We start from the raw sequence: 21,184 nt of genomic DNA, 5'->3' as shown, positions 1-21,184 counted from the left end.
GTGTGTGTGTGTGTGTGTGACAGTAATAGAGTTATCCTGCTGTCGTTGACTATAGAAAGCATCGCATTATCCTCTGCTCCGGCCATAATAATTGAAATCCCCCACCAAACTACTGGGTGCCATCTTAACGACCCTTTGTGACGACCCACTGGCAGCGCTTTGGGGTAATCCGTCAGCTAGTCAAACGCCGGATGGCAGCGCGATGAGCATTTAAGAACCTTAATGCAAAAATGCATTACTCGTAATGCGTCCATGGAAAGAAAACAAATATTCGTGGCTCGCTTGAGAAGATTCAAGAATAACTTAGAGAGAATTTAAGATATTTAGTAAAGATATATATAGAGAATGCAACATAATGACATCTCCATTAATTTAAAAAAAAAAAAAAAAACCTTTACACATTGAATTTGATACTTTATTGATTTCAAATTGAGTCATGGAAAACATGACATACATTATTATTTTACTTTTCAGAAAAACAAAAATTAAAGAAAATAATAATTTTTAAACATAAAAAAAAATCAACACAGTCTCCTCAAAGTTGTTCTTGTTCTCTTGAGTTTGCATTAGAGAAAGAAACAAAATACAGAGTCAAAAGAAAAGCTATTATATACTCGATAAGTTTTTAAACAGAAAATCGGAATATGAATTATGTGTAATATAAGTAAATAACCCAGTGGCGGTATAAAGATGTATATTTCTTTTATGCAAAATTATATCGTAATTTAGAACAAAGTAATCACATACAATACTCGTATATACGAGTTGTCAAAAAAAATAAAAATAAATAAATCACGCCATGCATTTTGGGAAGGTTTGGTTATTTCATAGTGTCCTATTAATTTTGTTGGTATTGTAGCATGTATTTTTAATTGTTAATCTGAAAATGGCATTTCTGAACCAGAAACTTCTCACAGTTGAGTGTCCAATCCGACGACAAATTCAAACTCGCTTTCCTGGAATCAATTAATGCTTACCGCTACTTACACGACAGTCCACCCCTCATTCTTGATAAAAATATATCCAAATTAGCTCAGGAAGAAGCGTTTGTATGTTAATTTTTGTTTTTCGTTTATAACTCTTGATTTACGATCTACGATATATTTTCAGCGCTTATGCCAGCGGAAGGACGCACGTGTAATTCCTTTTGAGGAAACTCATTTATTCTCAAATCTCACATGCCATGCACTGAAGCCCTTAAAATGTATAAGCGAATGGTACAACGAAGGGGCCAACTACAACTACAATCGCCACTCACCCTCGCACTTCACTCTTATGATTTGGAAATCATCAAAGTATATTGGTATTGGGTATTGCTCAGAGTATGTATGATAGCTAACTTTATACGCGAAGCATAAGTTAAGCTCTCATTTTAGTCTACAAGATATAATTCACGTAGTTGTCAAAATCTACCCTCCTGGCAATGGCATTGGACAATTTCGGGAAAATATTAAACCGCTTTTCAAGTATGTTTGATCTGGGTATCTTGTTCAGCAAGTATATTTTTTATCCCCATTTTAAATCCTCAGCCAATGTACCATACTGACGCCCAACTGTTTTGTCGCAGTTCTTTCACTGATAATTATTTATATATCTGTTAAAGCGTGTATTCTCAACCTATAACAACAATTATTAATGGACCCATGGAATACAAGTTTTCTTGAACTTTTCTATACGTCATAATTCAGTACAATATTTACTTCGTTGCTGTCGGGCACTGCAGATACTCTTTCCCGTTCAACACACAAAATTGTTTGACGCTCACATTTCTTACTCTTTTTCCGACCAATGAATAAATAGAATAAATGAATTGACTTGAATGTTTGGCAAGTGTGGTATGTGTGATATTAATTGTCAAATGGCTGGAAATACATTGCATTATTATTACGTTGTAGCAAAATATAAGCCGAAGGGAAATATTCTGGGGCTATATTCCCAGAATATACCGTAAGTTGTGATTGTTCAACGGAACTAAACATATTTGACATTCTATATATCAAACAGGAGGATATACGAAAACAGGCCTAGTATAAATCACTTGACACTTTTTTTAGACCTGTTATACTTTTGTGGATGTGCGTCTCGTAGCTATTATTTATTGTAAGGAAATATCAAGGAAAACAAATATATATCGATTAAATCGAGAACAAAATATACAGTCAAACATTCACATTTTGTAACATATTCATAACACATTTTTTTGTCTGACAGAAATTATCGTTTTCAAAATTTTGCTATGAAATCATCCGAGTTTCTTTTGTACCTATTGCTAATGATGCCTGTTTTAGCCGTAAGACTTGTTTAAATATAGCTTAAATTGGCTACTGTTTCAACTATTGTTGGATAGAATGGATGGGGCTATTATACTCGACGCCGGCGAAGGTACAGAGAAGAAAAACCGACAATAGTAACTGCTGCAGATTTTGACGACTTTGAAGCCGAGCAGCTATTTTGGCACAATTATTTGCGCAAAGAATTTAATGGCCCAGAGCTCAAACTGGATCGCTCTCTCTCCGACGACTGTACAGCGTATGCCAAAGTACGTAGAATTCCTTAAATTCCCAACAGACCTCCCGTAACATATGTGAAAATTTGTAGACGCTTATCGCTAATAAAGGCAAAGATACTTACAATAACTCCGCCGACTACGGTCAAATCGTGTATAAAAGCATGTTTCCAGAGCACTGCTCTCTCGATTGGACCAAACTACGTCGGAAGTATTTTGAAGGAATGCTAGAACCTTATGAAAAATCGATTTTTACTCAAATGGTTTGGAAAAACAGCTCAACTTTTGGAATCGGCGCCGCTAAGAGGTAAAAATGATCCTTTCAAAGCTATGAATGTCATACAAAGCAATCTTTTACAGAGCAGATCATAATTATTACGTTGTTTTAAGATATAAGCCTAGAGGCAATATCGCTAATCAATATAACGCAAATGTGCCGTGAGTATTGATATTTCATTGAAACCCAACATACCCTTTACCTTCTCTATGTAAACAAACAGGAGGAAAATGCGTGGTAGGGCAAGCAGCCGTAGTATAAACCACTTGACATTTTTTTTAGCGCTGGTATTATTACATTTGCTTGGAAAGGAAGAGCGAGACTGTTAAAAATACATGCACATCTGTAAAATAGGATGGCAAATTCTGGTGTGCATGTGGTAAGGTGAAAGTAATTTTCTGTCATAAAGTAACAAAGTATAATTTTTCGAGTGCATGAGTAACTAAAATAATGGACATTTCGAATACAGCTGCAGGCGGACCGGCCCATTCGATAAAGCTAGAACAATACAACTCCCCTTGGGAATAAGCCTCAGTAGGCCGATAATTTTGTATGTATTGCTTTTTTCCATCATTTGAATTTTGAAACAAAATTTCAGTTTCCAATTTCTGGTTTCTTATTCAATAGATGTTAAGAGCTGTGCTGTTTCTGTGGCTGTGGATATCTGCTTTATTATTCTTAGTAAGTTTAATTATGCAGCAGATGTCATGGTTGCCTCGTTTTTTTTTTTTTTTTTTTTTTGTGCTTTAGTGTGTCTTAGGCGGAAAGGAAGAAGAACTTTTAGCAGAGCATAACAATGCGCGCAAGAATCATGGGTGTGGCCCTCTAGTCTTAGATCGAGCTCTATGCCGTGAATGTGAAAAATACGCCGAAGTATAACAATTTATTGAATTCTTTACAATGGCAATTTATTTGTTTAACGATATGCGATGAATTGCAGGAGATAGGACATAAAGGGATTGCTTATTCGGAAGCTAACGGAAAATATGGGGAAAATATATTGATAACAAATGACTACAAAAAGGCTGTTCAAATTTTTAATGCAGAGCGAGTTTTATACAGGGCCGTCAAACCTGAATTTTCCGAAGACTACAGACTCTTTACGCAACTGATTTGGAAAAATACAACCACCCTTGGTATTGGCATGCTTAACAATAAAGAGTAATAATACATTTTTCAAAAAAAAAAAAAAAAAAAAAAAAAGAAGATTCATGTCAAACCTACAAAATTTATTTCAGAAACACCAGATATTTGATTGTTGCAAGATATTTACCAGCTGGTAATATTCCAGGACAATTTAAGGAAAATGTTCCACCATATCAGTAAGTTTTTTCTTAATTAATTAAAAAAAAAAATAGATAATAATAATAATATTAACTAACATCATTATCAGGTACCGTCTCAGTGCAGCCGATTCACTTCACAAAGCGTATCGACTGCTTTGCAGTTCATTTTCCTCGTTAATCATTTTAAGTTTAGGCGTTAAGATGTACTTTTGATTGTTAACAATTAAATTCGAATTTTCCTATCAGCAATTTTTCTATCCCCTCGTTTGGTTTGAAGTGGCGTGTCAATAACGACCTCAATAGGTAAATTATATATATGGGAACAGAGAGGGAGTGAGAGCAAAAAAGAGCGAGAGAGAAACAGAACAAGTTTATATAACAATTCACAAGAGGTAGAATATATATATATACCTCAGTGTGTGAGAGAGAGAGAGAGAGAGAGAGAGAGAGAGAGAGAGAGAGGGAAGGAGAGAGTGAGTTAACATTCCCATTACAGTTCAGAAATGTCTTCAATTTAGAACAGAGTCATATGAGAACGAGTTTAATGCTCTTTGAGGTTTACCCTTCTTCGGTTTCTCATTTATTTATTTTTTATCTTTTTATTCACTATGGTCTCTGCTTGCCGGTAAATACCAAAAGATCTTGCATGTAGGTATCTATCCAAATGTGCTGCTAATGATGATAGCTAGCAAAGTGCGAGCGGTGCCAAGCATGCAAGGGGTGCAAAAGGGGGCTGTTGGGATGGAGCAAATTTAAATAAGCTTGACACACAGTCCTGTGGGGCTGGTGCTTTGGGTTAATTTGAAAACGTGCGATAAGAGAATTCAATTTTTTTCCTTCACCTTCTGCTTTGCTGTCAATGTATTGTAGTGCATGCATATGTGTGCGTGTGCGTATGTATGTATGCGTGTGCTTATTTACAAGTAGTTCGCTTGTGCTGACTTTAACATCAGGTAAACATCGAATTCCCCGTTGGACGCAAAGCCTTAACCATTCGGGGTTGCACAGTTTTTTTCTCCAAAACAAGTGCTATTTACAGCAAAGCGACAGAAAGTAGAGTACAAAATAAGGAATACTACAAGAGGCTGGCTCTGTGCTGGCCCAGCTAGACGCTGGAGACCTGCTTGAGCCAGCTGCTGGCAGCAGCCCATTAAGTCCTTGAGCACACATTATTATTCAATCAGATATGAAGTTTTATTTATTTTTTTCCTTTTTCACCTCGGGCAGACTCTTTTTTGTTCACCATTTGCTTTAGCTGTTGCGAGCACACACACATCTAGATATTTATATTTGTTTTACTGGAGTGTGATATGTGAATTGCCTTTGCCTTCTGCTGCTGCGCAGTGCCTAATGACATTCAAATTGTTTAAGCTGTAGTGGAAATGTAATTTGCGATTAAGGCAGAGGTATATCGCAGCTTTAGCAATAGGTGAGAGGAATTATTATATTTATATTTGAGTTATATGTGATAGCCCGTAAAAGGGAAGCTCAAATGAATCCTGAGCAGCCTGAGCAGTTAATGTAAATTTAATTTCATATTCAAACTTTGATCGAGTGTAACTAACTTGTCTATCAACTTCATTTGGCAAGGAAGGGTTCCTTCCTTCCGCCACCTCCACTCTCACTCTCGTCTACATGCTGATCAGATTTGTCAACGTCATCGTCAGTTCATCTTGGCTGTGGCGACACAGTTGCGCGGCAGTTCGTCAAGTATTTATGTATAAGTTCAACTTGGTCATCAAATTTATGTGCATCGTAAAGGCGCCAAATCGAGGCGAGGGCACTGACAAAATGTTATGAAATCAAATTTGCACACAAAGCGTCCCTAATGACGCGGCTGGCGACAAGCACTGAAGCGCATTTTCCACTAGCCACCGACCCTCCCCGCCGCACACTGTAGCACCCCCTTCCCTCCCCTCGCTCCGTGTCTGGCCAGCGAAAATTGTTTAACAACACGAGTTCTTAATTACGGGCATCGCTGGCACAGCTCGGTACTTATATTGTAACGGCTTTGACCTAATTGAGTAATAATTAAAATGAAGTACATGCCAAATTATTATTAATCATACAAACGAGAAAGACATCGGCATCGGCATCCACAGCGCAAAAGATCTGAGTTGAATGCATTTTGGTCCCAAGTGTTATGCAACAGTGAACGGGAAGACTCATGCGTTCGTAAATATTATTATTTATTTATTGAATAAACTATGCATAATTCTACTACTATGAAAGTTGGAAACCATAATTAAAACATACCGTTATTATTCGCTTTACTTATTAATTTTCTGCTAATAAATGTATAAGTTGGTCCAATGGAATGAAATAATTTAGCATACACACACATATACATACGCACGCATGCATAGATAGACAGTGATGCGCATCAGTTTGTGTATAGAAACATATTTCACCATGAATTATTGCCAGTTGTAGTGCATAAACTGTCGCATAAAGTATGAGAAAAAAGAAAAAATAACTGAGACAAAACACGTTATTCATTGTTAAAGCAACTGCACAAACGCGGGATAAAGCGGCAGTAGACATTGCATCAACAACAGCAGCAGCAGCAACAGCAACAACAACAGCAGCAGCAGCAATGACGACAGAGACGTGACTGCGTGTAGATGAATGCACGGGGCGTATGCGCAGTGCGATATGCAACAAATTGCTAAACAAATCAAATTTATTGCTAGAACTGCGCACGCGAACGAACAGCAGCAGCAACAGCAACAGCATCAGCAACAGCATCAGCAACAGCAACAGAAGCAGCAACAACAACAATAATACGCATGTAAAACGTCACTGAGATAGCACAAATTAATATGAGCCGACATTTTTTCAAGCCTCAGGACTAGCTGCCTTGCCTATTTGTTGTTGCTGCTGCCGCTATCAGAGTTTGTATAACTTCATTTGGTTTGTTTGTTTGCCGGCACTGCTGTGAGCCCTGGGCCCATTTACTTTTTGTTAAACCGTATTCGTACACACGCGCAAACACACACACACACAGACACACACACTCACTCTCTCTCCGACACACACACAGCCACACAGATCAAAAATGAGGGACTGGGAGAGTATTGCGGCCCAGCAACGTCCGCACAGTCTGCATAACAACATGGCGCTCGGTCAGAGCGGAAGTCCGAGTTGTTCGGCGTTAAATTTATGCCCAACTGCGATTCTACGCCAATGCCACCCAAGCGCCACAATGGGCTTTGTATTCTGATTTTGAATCAAATAAATTTGTTTGCATTATAGAGCAACAGTTACAAATATTAATTAATAAGGATTTTGCTGAGAGTACAATGGAAACGATTCTAGAGTATGCGGAGTGAAATTGAGTAAAATTGTGATCTGGCAACGCTGCTAGACAGAGACATCAGGCCCCTGTTATGTGACTCTGTTAACATAAGCAAGCTCTGTAAAACCATGCTGTACCTGTAACAGCTTCTGATGTTAAAAAGGCTGACTCCTTTTCACACATGCCAACACACACACAAAGACAGATTTTTTGAATGCAAGTTTTCAGTTTTATCAGCTCGATTGTTGCCCATTGTTGCCACTGAATTGTTGTTGTTGTTATTATTGTATTTTGTATCTGCTGCTGCGGCAGTTGTTGATTTTTATTTTCGCAATTAGGATGTTGTTTTTATTATTATTTTGTTTTATTTTTTACAGTCAAACAAACTAAACACGCACACACAGCAAACAAGCAGCTATGGCAATAGTAGCTACGCCCCTCGGCCACTCCCCTTCGCAGTCATATGACCACGCAGACACTTATTCATCAGCCGGAAGTTTGCTTGCCACTCCCATTGTTGTTGTTGGTGTTGTTGTTGTTGTTGTTGTTGTTGTTAGTGTTGTTGTTAGTGTTGTTGGTACTGCTGCCGTCAAGCAGGACTTGTTAGTTGTTCGTGGGTGTTTGCCGCTCATGCAAATTGCACGAGTAAGAAAATAAAATAAAGCAAGAAAGAAAAAGCTAGAAAAAGAGCAAGCTAGAAAAGCGCAAGCCAGCAAGCGGAGGGGCAAGTGCGGAGTAGCGTGAAAAGTTGCACAAACTCTATATATTTTTTGAATTTATATTTAACTGTATTACATGGCGCACCCGCAGCCGTAACTCTTGCCAGACCCCCGCCATCGGCCCCTTGGCTGGCAACGGAATCGGAAGTTATAGTTATGCCGCTCGCGCGGGCGCACTCTGAATTATTTTGCAGGCAACAACAGCACGACGAGCAACAAAAGTTTATTTAAAAGTTTTGCGGTTAAGCTTGTTACTTGCCAGCTACTTTTAGCGCGTGGAAATGCGCTCGGCTGGGCTTCAGTTGGCGCAAAATATTTAAGCTGTAGTTTCGGTTAAGGAGCAAACGGTCATAAACATTGGACCCGGAGCTGACGACGGAGCTGACGATGGGGCTGAAATCGGAGCAGCGCGTGTCGCCCATTGGAGACTATTAAAATTATACGGGCCTGGCCCTCGATGCCGTAAATGCCAAGAAGTTGGGGCATCTTAATCAGCAGCAGATTAACTAACTTTATACAGCTTCTTAAATTTTCAAAATTCCTACGGCGCCAGCAGCAGCAGCAGCAGCAGCAGCAGCAGCGGCAGCGGCAGTTGAACCACCGAGTGCCACCTCTTTGCTAGGGGTGCGCCCCTACATTGGCATCATAAAAATTTTCAATTTCATTTGCGTTGCACAAAGACGTGCGTTGCGTTGCCCAACAAAGCGATGGACTGGGCTAGAGGCGTGGCTCAGCACAGAGCACAGAGCACTGAGCACTGAGCACAGGATGCTGCAGGATGCTGCTGGCATATCGCTGCTGAGCACCTTTCAGCGACACAAGAGCCAATAAAAGTGTCAGAGCGGGCCAGCTGACAAAGCGCTGCCTGCTTTGTATTTATGATGAGCGGTCGGTCTTGACCAGACCAGGCCAGGACAGGCCAGGTCAGGTCTGGGGGCTGGCAGTCGCCATGGCTGGGCGCTGGTGCGGGTGACTTGTCGAACAGTGATGCCGCTGCCTGTGTTCTATTGCCATACGGTGCGGGTCAAACAGCACAGTTGGATGCCTTCGATTTGAAATTGGAACAGCGCAGAGCATGGTTCCAGAATTGATGGAATTCCTATAATTGCACCTTCCTGCTGCAGAGCGCAGCAGCAGCCGAGCCAGCAGCAGCAGCAACAACAACCGTGCACAGCTGGCCCATTTGAATTTTGAACCGGATAGAAGAGCATCGATGTATGTATGTATGTATGTATGTCTGCTGCGCTTACTTCTTGGCTCTTGGCTCTTGGCTCTGGCATTGCGCATATAAATTATGGCTTAATGCGAGCCGAAGGTTTTTCTTGGCACAGGCCTTTGTGGTCGCAGGATTCACAATCTTTTGCTGGACTTTGTTTGCTAACACAAATTTGATTAATAACAGAAATTAAATACAAACGAAAATACATTGTTATCGGATTTTTTAATTTATTTGCAAAATATTACAAAATTGATTTATATTTTTATTCAAATTAAATATATTCTAATGCCAAACTATATTGAATGGAACCAATCAGTTTTATATTTATACTAAATATTATTATGAAAGTCGCGCTGTAATATTTTACGCCAGCTATAAACACTTTATAAGTGCGATTAATTTTAAGATCTGCATGAAGGAAAACATAAAGTTAATAACCAAATGGAGGACAGCCAAAGAAAATAAGCAAACTTTGCGATATTCTCATTGCGCTGAACGCAGACGACGCGCCAGATAAAGCGAAAACTAGAGAGAGAGACAGAGAGGGAAAGAGAGCGACAGAGAGGGGCAATCGGAGCTTGCAAAGTTAGGCTAGAGCCAACCGGAAATGCATCAGTGTCAGATTTTGGCGACTTGCGCCCAATGCAATTTCGTTAAGAACTGCGCAAAGTTGTTAAATTTTACGATTTAATTGCGAAAACTATTAAAAATTACGTCTCTTTCAGCGGCAACGTTTGTTGCCCGTTTTGTTGCTGCCGTTACTGCTGTTGTTGTTGTTGTTGTTGTTGTAGTTGTTTGTGTTTCAGCTGTTGTTACTGCGAAACGTTGCTGAAGTTTTAAGTAGCAAAAATGATGCGCTTAATGATGCCGCATGCCCCATGCCGCATGCCGCATGCCACATGCCGCAATCGCACCAATACACAGCGCACAGCAGCAGCTCGCGACTCGGAGCTCGGAGCTCTGCTTTGTGCCACTGGCAGCTTGAAGCAACCCCTCATATGCAGTGCCACAATTTGTTGCTGTGCCTTGGCTTCTTGGCATATCTGTCTGGCACATTTCGTAAATGTTGCAACCAGCAGCCAGCAGCCAGCGCCTTGTCAATTTTTCTGCGGTCTCTCGTAAATATAATTTGAGTTGAAACAGTTTATAAAAGTTGTTGCAATTGATGCGCATGTGGAGCGAGGCGCTCCCAAATTGTTGCAATTTGTGCGGCCCCTCACCAGCCCAGCCCGCCTGCCCCATTTAATGATCTCTTAACAGCCCCAACTTGAGCGAGCCAACCCAAGTACACACAAACAAGCCCTCATACCCATCAAACCTAATAAATGATGAGTTTACTTAGGAGCATTTGTTTATTCATTTATAATGTATTTATATATATATGTATATATATATATATATATATATATATATATATATATATATATATATATATATATATATATATTTTTTTTTTTTTTTTTTTTTTTTTTTGCAATTATGAAAGAAATTTAATGTTGGGATAAATGGTAACTGAAAATAATTATTATTTATATTAAAATTAAATAAATATTTAATGCACTTCTTTATCAAAATATTTATCACATTAAAATTGCCCATTAAAACGAATTATTTTTATATTTGTTTGCTTGATAAAGGCGAATTCAAATAGATTAATGTATTTTCTTCTAGAAATTCCAGACTTAAAGCTTTGCTTGAAAATAATTTCTATGGGAAATAAAGCTTTGTGCTGAAATAAATAAAAAAGTAAATAAGTATGTTAAGCATTTCTGTCTATTTGCAATCTGTTTACATCATGTGAATATGAAATTTAGCTTATCTCGTGGGTAATTACAATATGATTAGGAGCCCTGCCCACAGTCACTTAATCATGGAGATTGAATTTTGGTTAACAGTGCGGTCGGCACAGCCTGCGACGCAGTTCCGCATAGCAGGTGCCGCTGGACGTGGACTGCTGATGCTGCTGCTGTTACTGCTGCTGTTGCTGCTGCTGCTTGGTGATGCCACATGCAACTGTTATCAACAATTAATTAAATGAGAGCTGATCATTAGGCCACGATTTGTGGGGCGTTTCCGTTTCCGCTCGAAGCTGGCCGCACATTAAGTGATACGCTACATTCATGCAGCCGACACATGCGGTAGGGAGGGTAGAGGGTGGAGTCGAGTTGTCGGAGTGGCTGTGGGAATTGTGAGCAGTCAGAGCAGCAGTCAGAGGCCTGGGCTGCCCTTTGGGGCAGCCGCACATTATGGTCGGGCAATCAGCAAACACACACACATATACACACACGCACCCGTTGAGTCCCGGCATTGCACGGCATTGTTGCGATTGCCAGTGGCCAGCAGTTGTTGTTGTTGTTGCTGATGCTGTTGCGCCTCTTGATGCCAATGCCATATAATCTTCATTGTTGTTGCTGTTGTTGTTTGGTGCAGTGATTTGTTGGCATCGTTACTGTTGTCGCTCTCAGCAAACTGTGCATAAATCGTGTACACCTACATTTCGTTGCGATAAATCTGTAATGACCCGCCCCGCCTGCATTCCCGCACCGCCTCGCCAGATATGAGCCCACGCATTCAAATGCTGATGCTTCCATGGACACCAACAGACCACACACACACACACACATACATACACACACACACGTACACACACAAAGTTAATTTTCATGTGCTTGAATGTGCGTAATTATTGTTTATCTACAATGCGTAATATGAGATGCATGAGTACATTATTATAATAAAGTATAAAATACCGTATAAGAGGCTTTTGTTTTTTGTATTTTTCTAAACCATTTCACGCAATATGAACATAAGTGACTGAATGTAAATGATGTAAATATATCACTTGTCGCATAAAGACCTCAATGGAAAAATTAATCAGTGCTTGCTTATAAATAACGCAAATATGACAAACAAGAACAGATATAGTAATTTCTAATATGCTATAATTTGTAGGATCTAAACTTTCCCATAAGGTAAGTCGTTATCAAAGTCCAAAAGTTTCTAGAAACATAAATTTCTACGAGTTTGTAAGACGATTTTACTCGTAGTTCGTATAGTCGATTTTCCTGAATCTATTGATAATGAATACAAACCAAATTAATAATTACGCGCAATTTAATAATTATCTCCATCATTTGCATACTTCGATAAAGGCTTAACTTTCCATTTTCGTTGAGGTCTTTCCATTTCTTTAATGAGCCAGAGATTTGTTTGCAACATCGCGACGAATTCAATTCAATGTGCTCCTGCGACGCACAATGGGATAATTAAAATGCGTAACGCACGCATACGGGAAAGCGCCAAGCGTAGTCATGTGGAGCGCTGCTAGTGGAGCCAGCTCAGCCGAGCCGCGCCGCTGAGAGCCTGGATAGCGGCCAATCGATATGGGCAATGTCATTACATAGCAATTATCATCTGCAATAAAACCGGCCACAACTCAAAATTTAATTCAGGCCTTGCAGCATGTAATTGTTAAGTTTCATTACGGTTGCACAGCGCGGCGGGTCGGTAACTCGATGTTGCGGGGTCGCCGGGTCTCGGGGTCTCGGGGCCTCTTTGGTCAACAGCAAAAGCTGAAAAATTGCAGATATTGTGTACAGCCGTGCACGGCATATTTGTCCGGGCCGGCAATTACGCTCTGCCTGCACACATACACACATCAATTAATTACTTTTATGATTTCATAAAGCCCTCAATAACCCCCACTCGCCGATTCGCGACCATCGGCCATTGGTTCTGGTAATGACAGACGCAAATATTTGGTTCAACTTCGATCGCAAGTCAGGCATTATTTCGTGCGATATACATATGTATATGTATGTAAATATATGTATGTATATACAATTATGTATATTCCAACAGCTGGCGCTGTCATACACGACCAACCTATGATCTGAAGAACCCTTGAGGTTTTGTCAACCTTTGGATTTTTATGCACTTGACTCTCAGGGAATTGCAAATTGCGAACGCTTGTGATATTTATAGAAATATTTTCATTTTACTTATGTAAGCTTTTCTTAAAAAGCAAAGTAAAAATCGAACTACAGCTGATTGAGAATTTTTCTTTAACTTAGTCTTTAATAGTTACAGATGGTAATCTGATTATCAAAAGCAATTCATATGGGGAACATAAACTCATTCATATATCCATACAGTCCATGGCTTAATTTCTGTATTTATTATACATGCAATGTCCCATTGCATTGGCAATATGTGACTGCACATTAAGTTAAAAGGAAATTTATAAGAACTACGCACGGACTGCCAAATCTTTGTGTATCTCGGTTCGCCGAGGCGCACTTTATGATACTGCCGCCCGCGCAGCTGAATGCCCCCTACACACACACACACACACACACACACACACCAACGCACACGCACACATACACCCGCTCGGGCTTACACTTGCACACAACAAAGAACGACAGCTTTATCTGCGGCTAAAGTGGCTGATATTTCGGTGGAGGCTGCACAGCTGACACACAGCTTCCGCGCCGCCTGGCTTCACTGTACAGCCGCTCCTCCCATGCAGCTCCCTCCCAGCAACCCTGGCAAGGCTCAACGCGGCTGATCGGAACGCTTTTCGTCGTCATCAGCGGTTGCAGACCTCCGACGCATCGCCTCCATTGTCGTTAGTCCTGCGCTCTTATCGCTGAGACGCTTGCAAGCCGCTGCTGACGCTAAATAATCCTTTCCATACGACACTGACAGCTCTGCTGCCAGCGCCGGCGACCAGCTGAACTCCAAAAATAGCTGAAAAAAAAAAAAAAACACACACACACACACAGAAAAACAACAAAATCATGGCAGACGAGCTGAGGAGACGACGCGGCTGCTGGAGCCATAGCCGGAGCCAGATGAAACGAGTGCCGAGCGCGCTGTAAAATCCAAGTTAGTGCGCATAAATCAAGCCTTTAAAACGTGCCTCGCAACCGAAATGTCCTCGAAGGATGCACATGGTAGCGCCTCGACACACACGCACACACACACACACCATCGACATCGATGCTGTTGGCCCAGAAATTGTGGTCCCACAGTTTTCCGTATGCAATTTTATGCAACTGTGGCACATCCCAACCACCAGCTACCAGCTCCCGGCTCCCGGCTCCCAGCTCTCAGCTTTCAGCTCTCTGCTTTCAGCTGCTTCTGCTGCCCAGCATTTCTCTTAGACCTCTCCCTGCTTTCAATTTCCCGCTACAGCTGCTTTTCCTTGTCGGCAAACTGTTTACAACTGCATACGATTTATAATCTTGAAAAATTTACATTTATTTATTCAGCACTTAACAATAACCGCGCCAGAAATCACAACAGCTCCCCCAGCACCAGCGACCCCAGCATCTCGTCCTGGCAACCACATTGCGGCCTGACAATCATTATAAAGATAAACAGTTATTTAGGTCATGCTTACGTACAACTGACACCAACTGAAATAGAAAGTTAAATGGGAAAACAGTTCCAGGCAAAACTGAGACCTTACTGCGACTTCAGATATATTATTTATAGGGCGAAAGTTAAGGCGGAAAATGGAGCAGGAGCATTATATTCAATGGAAGGAGAAACATAATGCAGTTAGAGTTTATTATTAATTTATATCATATTTAAAATTTATAAGGAATTTATTCTTTATTCGCTCATTTGAAATAAAATAAAATTTCTTCTATATTAAATATTATATTATTTTAAATATTTTACATACAGAAGCTGCTGACAAATCCTAGGCAATGTTTACAGCAGCTCTTGGGCCTGAAATTGAATTCTAAGACCCGAATATCAGCATTGTGCCACATTTTCTTAAACAATATTTAATGGAAATAAAAACACACAAGCCGGAACGTGAATTTCTTTGTTGGGAATTAAATTTCAATTAAATTTCGAATTGGGAATTGTGCAGGCCACAAATTGATACAAGAGAAGCTCGTTTAAGCAAAATCAAATAATAATATAATCAACAAGAGAGGGAGAGCAAAAAAAAATGAAATTGAGTTAAATGCATAAACACAGATTTTAATCCCATTTAATTGAATTCTATGAGAACTGTTTGGAATAGAAAGCAAAAAAAAATATGTTTATTGGCGAGGCGAAAATCAAACAAACGGCAGTCAAGTTCGTGATAAAATATTTTGATTGACAATGGAACTTAATTATGATGAAAATGTTGATCATAATTTAATAAAGCTAAGCGTCATCTTATGCACTTTAAATAAATGTAAACAAATCGGAATATGAAACAGGGCTGAAACAGAATATATCCACAAATTAATTCGAGCCAAGTGATTCGATTGCAAGTGCGTTGCATGCTTGCATGCGGCATGCAGGGGCAGCTGCCAGTCCAGGCTCACACCCGCCCAATTACGAATGGCAAACATGCAACGGAGACCAAGTGTGCTGCTGCTGTTCATAATAACTGAGAGGAGCTCTTCACATGTCAATCTTGAAATGCAACAAGAAGATGGCAAGTGAAAAAAAGTGAAATATAGCTGTTGGAAAATTGTTGAAAAATCTTGACTAAGCTTCAGTTTTTGAAGCACTTTGCCTGCCGTTCGTTGTCTGTCTTTCTGGCAAATGCCCAACAAAATGATTGCAGTAAAGAAATTGTGTTGTTTTCCACTCTGCTTCCTCGCATCTCCTTGCTAGTTGATTGCTATGCCAATGTGCGTATATGTGTGTGTGTGTGTTTGCACTCTAACAATGGTTTGTATGTGTCTTTGAATGTCGACTCTCACGAAGTTTACTACGCTTAAAAATTCCATGTCGAAAGTGAAACAAATGAAAGTCGTGCGAACGAATAAATTAAAGCCAGTTCCTTTGACCAGGGTGAGGAGCAGGAGCGAAGTGAGGAGCTGCGTACATTATAAATATTCATTAATGCACCAGTTGCATTTGCAGCACACACAGATACATTCATCTATTACAATATATGTATGTACATGTATACGTAAATTTATATGTGCCACTGGAGTACTCAGCGCCACTCCCTAAATACATACTGGCATAAGATATGCAAATTGTCTTTAAGGTGCCTTGAAAATAAGCATTAGATGAGCTGCCTGCCCATTGTTGATTGAGCGATAATGCAGCGGGGATGTTCTTAATAATTAATGCCTTAGGACAGAGAATGCCAGAGCAGGCGTAACATCATTTCTGATGTTTGCTAATTGAATGCCTTAAGAATTACGTCAAAGTCTCACACATATGTATAGATACATATATAGTTTGCAGAATGTAACTTGCGTAATATAAATCAAAAGCAATCCCTACAAATTAGCTACACATTATGAAGTTCTGCAGCAGTCGAGCAGCTCAGCTGCGCTGCTGGCCTTAGCCACGGCAGAGGCGACCCAGCACAGGTGAGCTGCTGCATAAAATATGAAAAATTAATTAAAAGTTTTTGCCAAAGCGCAAACAAAGGCGAACAGAGACACAAGCCAAAAAAAAAAAAAAATAAAAATAAAAATAAGTAAAGTAAAGTTGATTATGATGATGACGCGAGCGAGAAGATGAAGAAGGTGGCAAAGCTAAATTGAGACAGTTACCAGCTGTGAGGACTGCGGGCCAAAAGTGTGCGCCAGACGTTGCTGTCATTAATCCATCTGCGTCCAGTAGCAGAAGCCGCACGTGAGAGAAAGAGGGAACCGAGAGAGAGAGAGAGAGAGAGAGAGAGAGAGAGAGAGCGGGAGTTCATAACGCGACTGTAAAACGCAGCAGGATATCGCTACAACAGACAATTTCCGCTAACTTAAACTTGAAGGCATCTCCTCAGAGCACACTCAGAGCCTCGGCTACGGCCTGCTCCTTGGTGGCACGGCCCAGCCACCCACGCATCCGGCTGCTTTGCCAAGTTTCTGCTTCGCTGGATTTCAATGCTGACACCAGAGAGACTGAAGCACCGAGCCGCACCGCCCCGCCAAAAAGGACACTGGTGACGCACTGGCCCCAGTCGCGTGCGTTTGACCAAACACCCGGAGTACAGCCGAGCGGACGTAGAAGCCAAAGCCAAAGCCAGGCCTGGCCGAGCACCAAAAACCAAGCTGCGAGCAAAAAATTAAATTATTAAATCATCACCAGACGTCCGTTGGGTATAGAAGCCTCAAAGGAATCTGCTGCTGGCATTCGAGATGGTCAGTGTACACTAAGCTGCAAAATCTAAAAGCCGAAATCAAAAAAATTTGAAGACCCATGTAATTTCCGGTCTGTTCACGTGCAGAACGTGCAACATGATGCTGCAGAGCCCAATGGTATTGAAGCTTGCAGTTGATTTAATTAAAATGCTAATTTCAGATAGCAAATCCAAGCCTGACCAGAAAACCTAATAACGGCACATAAGCTTTGATTACACAGAAGTGTGTGACGATGTTTAGGTCAGAGGCTATTCAAGAATAACTCGTTTTGGCTCCTCTCCTTGAATGAAGTGTAAAGCCCACAATTTTACATATTTATTTAATGCCCCACGAATTGCCCACAAGCTGCGGACCACCGATCTTCAGAGCTGCCAAGTGGCTCGCTCTGCGAGAGGGCTTTTAAGGCACTGACAGCAACTTAACAAATAATATCTTTTTGCAAGGCATGCAAATTCAGGGTCGAGTTGTAGCCACTCGCTAATAGGCTGCCACGTGCCACGTGCCCCCCTTCAGTGCAGAGTCCATTTTCCTTTTAATACTTCTGTTTTTTTGCCATCCGTTCTTTTTTAACGCTTCTTGTGCAGTCGAAATGCGAGGCAGACTACTTCATGTGGATGACCACGGAAATTAAATGAAATCTTTTTTTCTCCTTTTCTTTGCTGCCGTACTCTGAGCGTGAAGGGCTTTCCAGCCAATGAAGTTGAATAAGGGTTATACCCTATCAATTGGAATGGGGCTTCATAAAGAATGATTTCAAGCCGCATTAAATTGAGTCCTCCAACAACATGAATATGTAAAATGAACTATTCAAAAAGTTTGGTGATTGACCAAGTATATTTCCAATGCAATCAGATATTTACGACGAAGCTGTCCCCCATGAAACTAGCCTTACACTTAATATAGGTAATTCTTATGTCAAATAGATTTCCTGCTTAAGCCAAGACTTGGTCTACAGGGTATCTGTGGAGCGATACAATCTGCTTTTTACGATCTGTAAACGTTTAAAAGCCATAGGAAAAATATAATAAAATATAAACAAACTTTGCTGCTGAATGAAACTTTATGCGCGCCAAGCAAGCTGCAACAGAGGGTACCTAGGGGAATATATATATGTATGTATGTATATAGGGGAGGGAGGGGAGCAGGGCTATATATGGGTTCACAGCACTTGCAATTGTTGCAAGTAATATGGCCATTTGTTGTTATTGTTGTTTTTGTTGTTGCTATGGCTTTACCTTTTGCAGATTTTAAAACGAAACGCGCACACACGTTAGTCTGTGTGTGTGTGTGTGTGTGTGTGTGTGTGTGTGTGTGGGTCTACGAGGAGGTTTAGTTTTGGCATTTGCTGCTGCTCATGGCTGATTTATGCCTTCAAAGTGCAGCAACAACAATTGAGGGCATACAAAAACTATATATAGAAAAGTGCAGCCAAGACAAAATAGGAAAGTGTTTGCCATGGCCACGCCCCTGCCGCTATCGGCCCCTAGGCGTTGCACCTAAGTGGTTTATACTTTGCGAGATTTTAGCCGAAATACCAATAAATTTTAACTCGTTCGCTGTCTAAGTGGGCAAATACAAGCTTCCGCTTCTGCAGCCAGCCTCAGCTCAGCTCCATCGACAGTCCCCTTTAGCCCTCACCCACCCTCTCTCTCTCACTCTCTCTCTCTCTCTCTCTATGTCTCCTATCTCCTTGTCACACTCTAACTCACAGCGCTCTGCTCTCTTGCATTCCGTGTTTTTCTGCGCCACTTGTAAAACTTTGAAAACTGTTGTCTAAAAACTTTTTGTGTGGCTGCGTTTCGGTTTTCCGCTTAGTTCAACGCACAAATTATTTGCAAACGTAAGTCTCAGAGTCTGGCCCACTCGCTGTCTAAAGGTAACATATTAAAGGCACCTGAGCACCAGCAACTGCGCATTAATATTAATATAAAAATAAAAAAAATAGCAAAACACTGTCGAATATTTATTCTCGCATACGCCAACTACGTGCAGCTTACTTAAAATTCTAAATTAATTGAAGGCTAATTGCCGGCTCAGCTGCAGCTGCTATGAATATTTTCCAATTTGGAAAACTAGTTTTAACTTTGTATTAAAAGTTTGTTTGTACTCGAAACAGAGCTGAAGTAGTCGTAGAGCATAATCTTAGTCGATACTAAATGCAATTTGTTTTATGATAAAGTTACCTAATGCTAGAAGAATATCTTTTCAGGAATCAAATGAAGCAAGTCTTTTATCAAACTAGGGACAATTTCCAATAGTTGATGTGGTTTGAGATAAATATTTTAAATTAAGCATGCAATTTATTTCGAATAAGTAAAGTGGGCAAATAATGAAAAACCAAAACAACTTTCTTTTAAAGACTGGCAAACATTTAAAATAACATCAATTTTCAACTTACTTTGCCCTAAGCACTTAATATACTAATTCCAAAAACTGATTTGTTAACCGCAACCTGGCATCGCTGCAGCGGCTCGCGCGAGACCAAGAAGTGAACCCCAATAAAAAAGAGAAAGAGAGAGAGAGAGAGAAAAGAAAAGAAGCTGAGTTGGGTTGAGTAGAGTAATCCCTGGTAATTATACCCAAATCGCTTAATTTTGCAAATCCACCGCGATAATTAACTAAAAGTGTCATTAAGTTTTAAGCAGAAACAGAAATGAGCAACAACTTGGACTCCGTCAACAATAACAGGCTACGTAATTGCTTTGTCGGACCCGTGGCGGGTATCCGAATCGGGGCCCGCAAAAGCCGACTAAAGCAAAGAGGATGTGAGAAAATGAAAATACAGCAGCCGAGCAGCAGCGATGTCCACACTGAAGGACCGCCCTGGCGCACCCAGAGGAGCAACAATGCCGGCGACTTACACTAAACATCCATTTGGGTATTAGCTGACGAGGCGGAAGCCGCACAAAGCGCGCTACCATTTGCGCCCAAGAGTATTTCAGCCAGTGGTACATCGCCTCGCAGCTCATCCGTCCGCGCCCAGTCCCCGGGCGACTGCTGGACATGTCGTGCACGAGAGGGCGTGTCTCTCGCGGCTCCAGCTCGCCTTCTCTTCCTCTGCTGCTGCTGTTGGGGGTCAACTGCAAGCGAAATGACCACAGTAAATGCAGGTTTACACTGGCCAATGATTATGGGGGCGATGAAGATCCTTATTACAGAGCGCGCTAATTCCCAATGGTAACTGTCACCAACAATGTTGGCGACGGACCAGGGACTTGGCGCAGTGCTGCAGTGGTGCAGTGGACACAGCAACGTTGGGTTAACTTGAAAAGCGCATGTTAAACAAACAGAGAAAAGAAAAAAAAACTGTGAGCAAGCGAAATGAGAACGAAGAAGCGCCAGCAGCAAAAACGGAAGCTAAAACAACTAAACAAGGAAGCCAAGGAAAGTGAGCAAAAGAAAAATATCTCAAATTTGTTACTTGTTGTCCTCCACTGTGTCAATTTTAGCTCTTTTTCTCCCTCTCCCTGTCTCTCTCTCTCTCTCTCTCTCTCTCTCTCTCTGTCGCTTTTTTTCCTTCCTGTCATCAGAATACTCTTAGTGCATTCCCATTGCCCAGTTAAAGGGATATACAAACACAACAATCAGAATCTAAAAAGTATTTTCTTTTGCCATGGATACCCTAATCTGCCTAAGTTTATTGGAATTGATCGACTAATCGGTTTGTTATTTGCATTTTGATTGTTGCACATATTGATGCCAGTTATGAAAGTTCTCCACAACTCTTCCAAAACGTAAAATTATTTGCATAGAACAAAAATT

The 21,184-nt window shown here is 40.7% G+C and overlaps 3 protein-coding genes across 6 annotated transcripts; all 3 read left to right on the top strand.

The window, feature by feature from the left end:
• Positions 1 to 460: 460 nt before the first annotated feature.
• LOC26527226 (Golgi-associated plant pathogenesis-related protein 1) lies at positions 461 to 1,829 on the top strand. The gene is made up of 5 exons (XM_015167460.3): positions 461 to 850; positions 918 to 1,049; positions 1,111 to 1,322; positions 1,377 to 1,466; positions 1,530 to 1,829. Exons 1-5 carry the CDS (start codon positions 800 to 802, stop codon positions 1,621 to 1,623), a joined length of 579 nt encoding a protein of 192 aa, XP_015022946.1. The 5' UTR covers positions 461 to 799; the 3' UTR covers positions 1,624 to 1,829.
• Positions 1,830 to 2,068: 239 nt separating this feature from the next.
• LOC26528241 (Golgi-associated plant pathogenesis-related protein 1) lies at positions 2,069 to 3,339 on the top strand. Of its 4 annotated transcripts, none has more exons than XM_015167459.3 (6): positions 2,069 to 2,290; positions 2,348 to 2,539; positions 2,599 to 2,813; positions 2,867 to 2,944; positions 3,007 to 3,173; positions 3,253 to 3,328. In XM_015167459.3, exons 1-5 carry the CDS (start codon positions 2,237 to 2,239, stop codon positions 3,110 to 3,112), a joined length of 645 nt encoding a protein of 214 aa, XP_015022945.2. In that variant the 5' UTR covers positions 2,069 to 2,236; the 3' UTR covers positions 3,113 to 3,173; positions 3,253 to 3,328. The 4 variants fall into 4 exon arrangements, with proteins under 4 accessions (XP_015022945.2, XP_043864000.1, XP_043863999.1 ...); XM_044008065.1 differs by having other exon boundaries at positions 3,007 to 3,191; positions 3,253 to 3,326; XM_044008064.1 differs by having other exon boundaries at positions 2,070 to 2,290; positions 3,007 to 3,167; positions 3,253 to 3,333.
• LOC26528481 (Golgi-associated plant pathogenesis-related protein 1) lies at positions 3,340 to 4,318 on the top strand. The gene is made up of 5 exons (XM_032727967.1): positions 3,340 to 3,464; positions 3,534 to 3,656; positions 3,724 to 3,944; positions 4,022 to 4,105; positions 4,177 to 4,318. The coding sequence occupies exons 1-5, from the start codon at positions 3,411 to 3,413 to the stop codon at positions 4,280 to 4,282; spliced, it is 588 nt and encodes a 195-aa protein (XP_032583858.1). The 5' UTR covers positions 3,340 to 3,410; the 3' UTR covers positions 4,283 to 4,318.
• The last annotated feature ends 16,866 nt before the right edge of the window (positions 4,319 to 21,184 follow it).

This window comes from Drosophila mojavensis, unplaced genomic scaffold, assembly GCF_018153725.1.
Source record: "Drosophila mojavensis isolate 15081-1352.22 unplaced genomic scaffold, ASM1815372v1 contig_231, whole genome shotgun sequence".
Classification (NCBI taxonomy): domain Eukaryota; kingdom Metazoa; phylum Arthropoda; class Insecta; order Diptera; family Drosophilidae; genus Drosophila; species Drosophila mojavensis.
The sequence above is the reverse complement of the archived record's forward strand: the minus strand, read 5'-3'. Positions and strand labels throughout refer to the sequence as shown.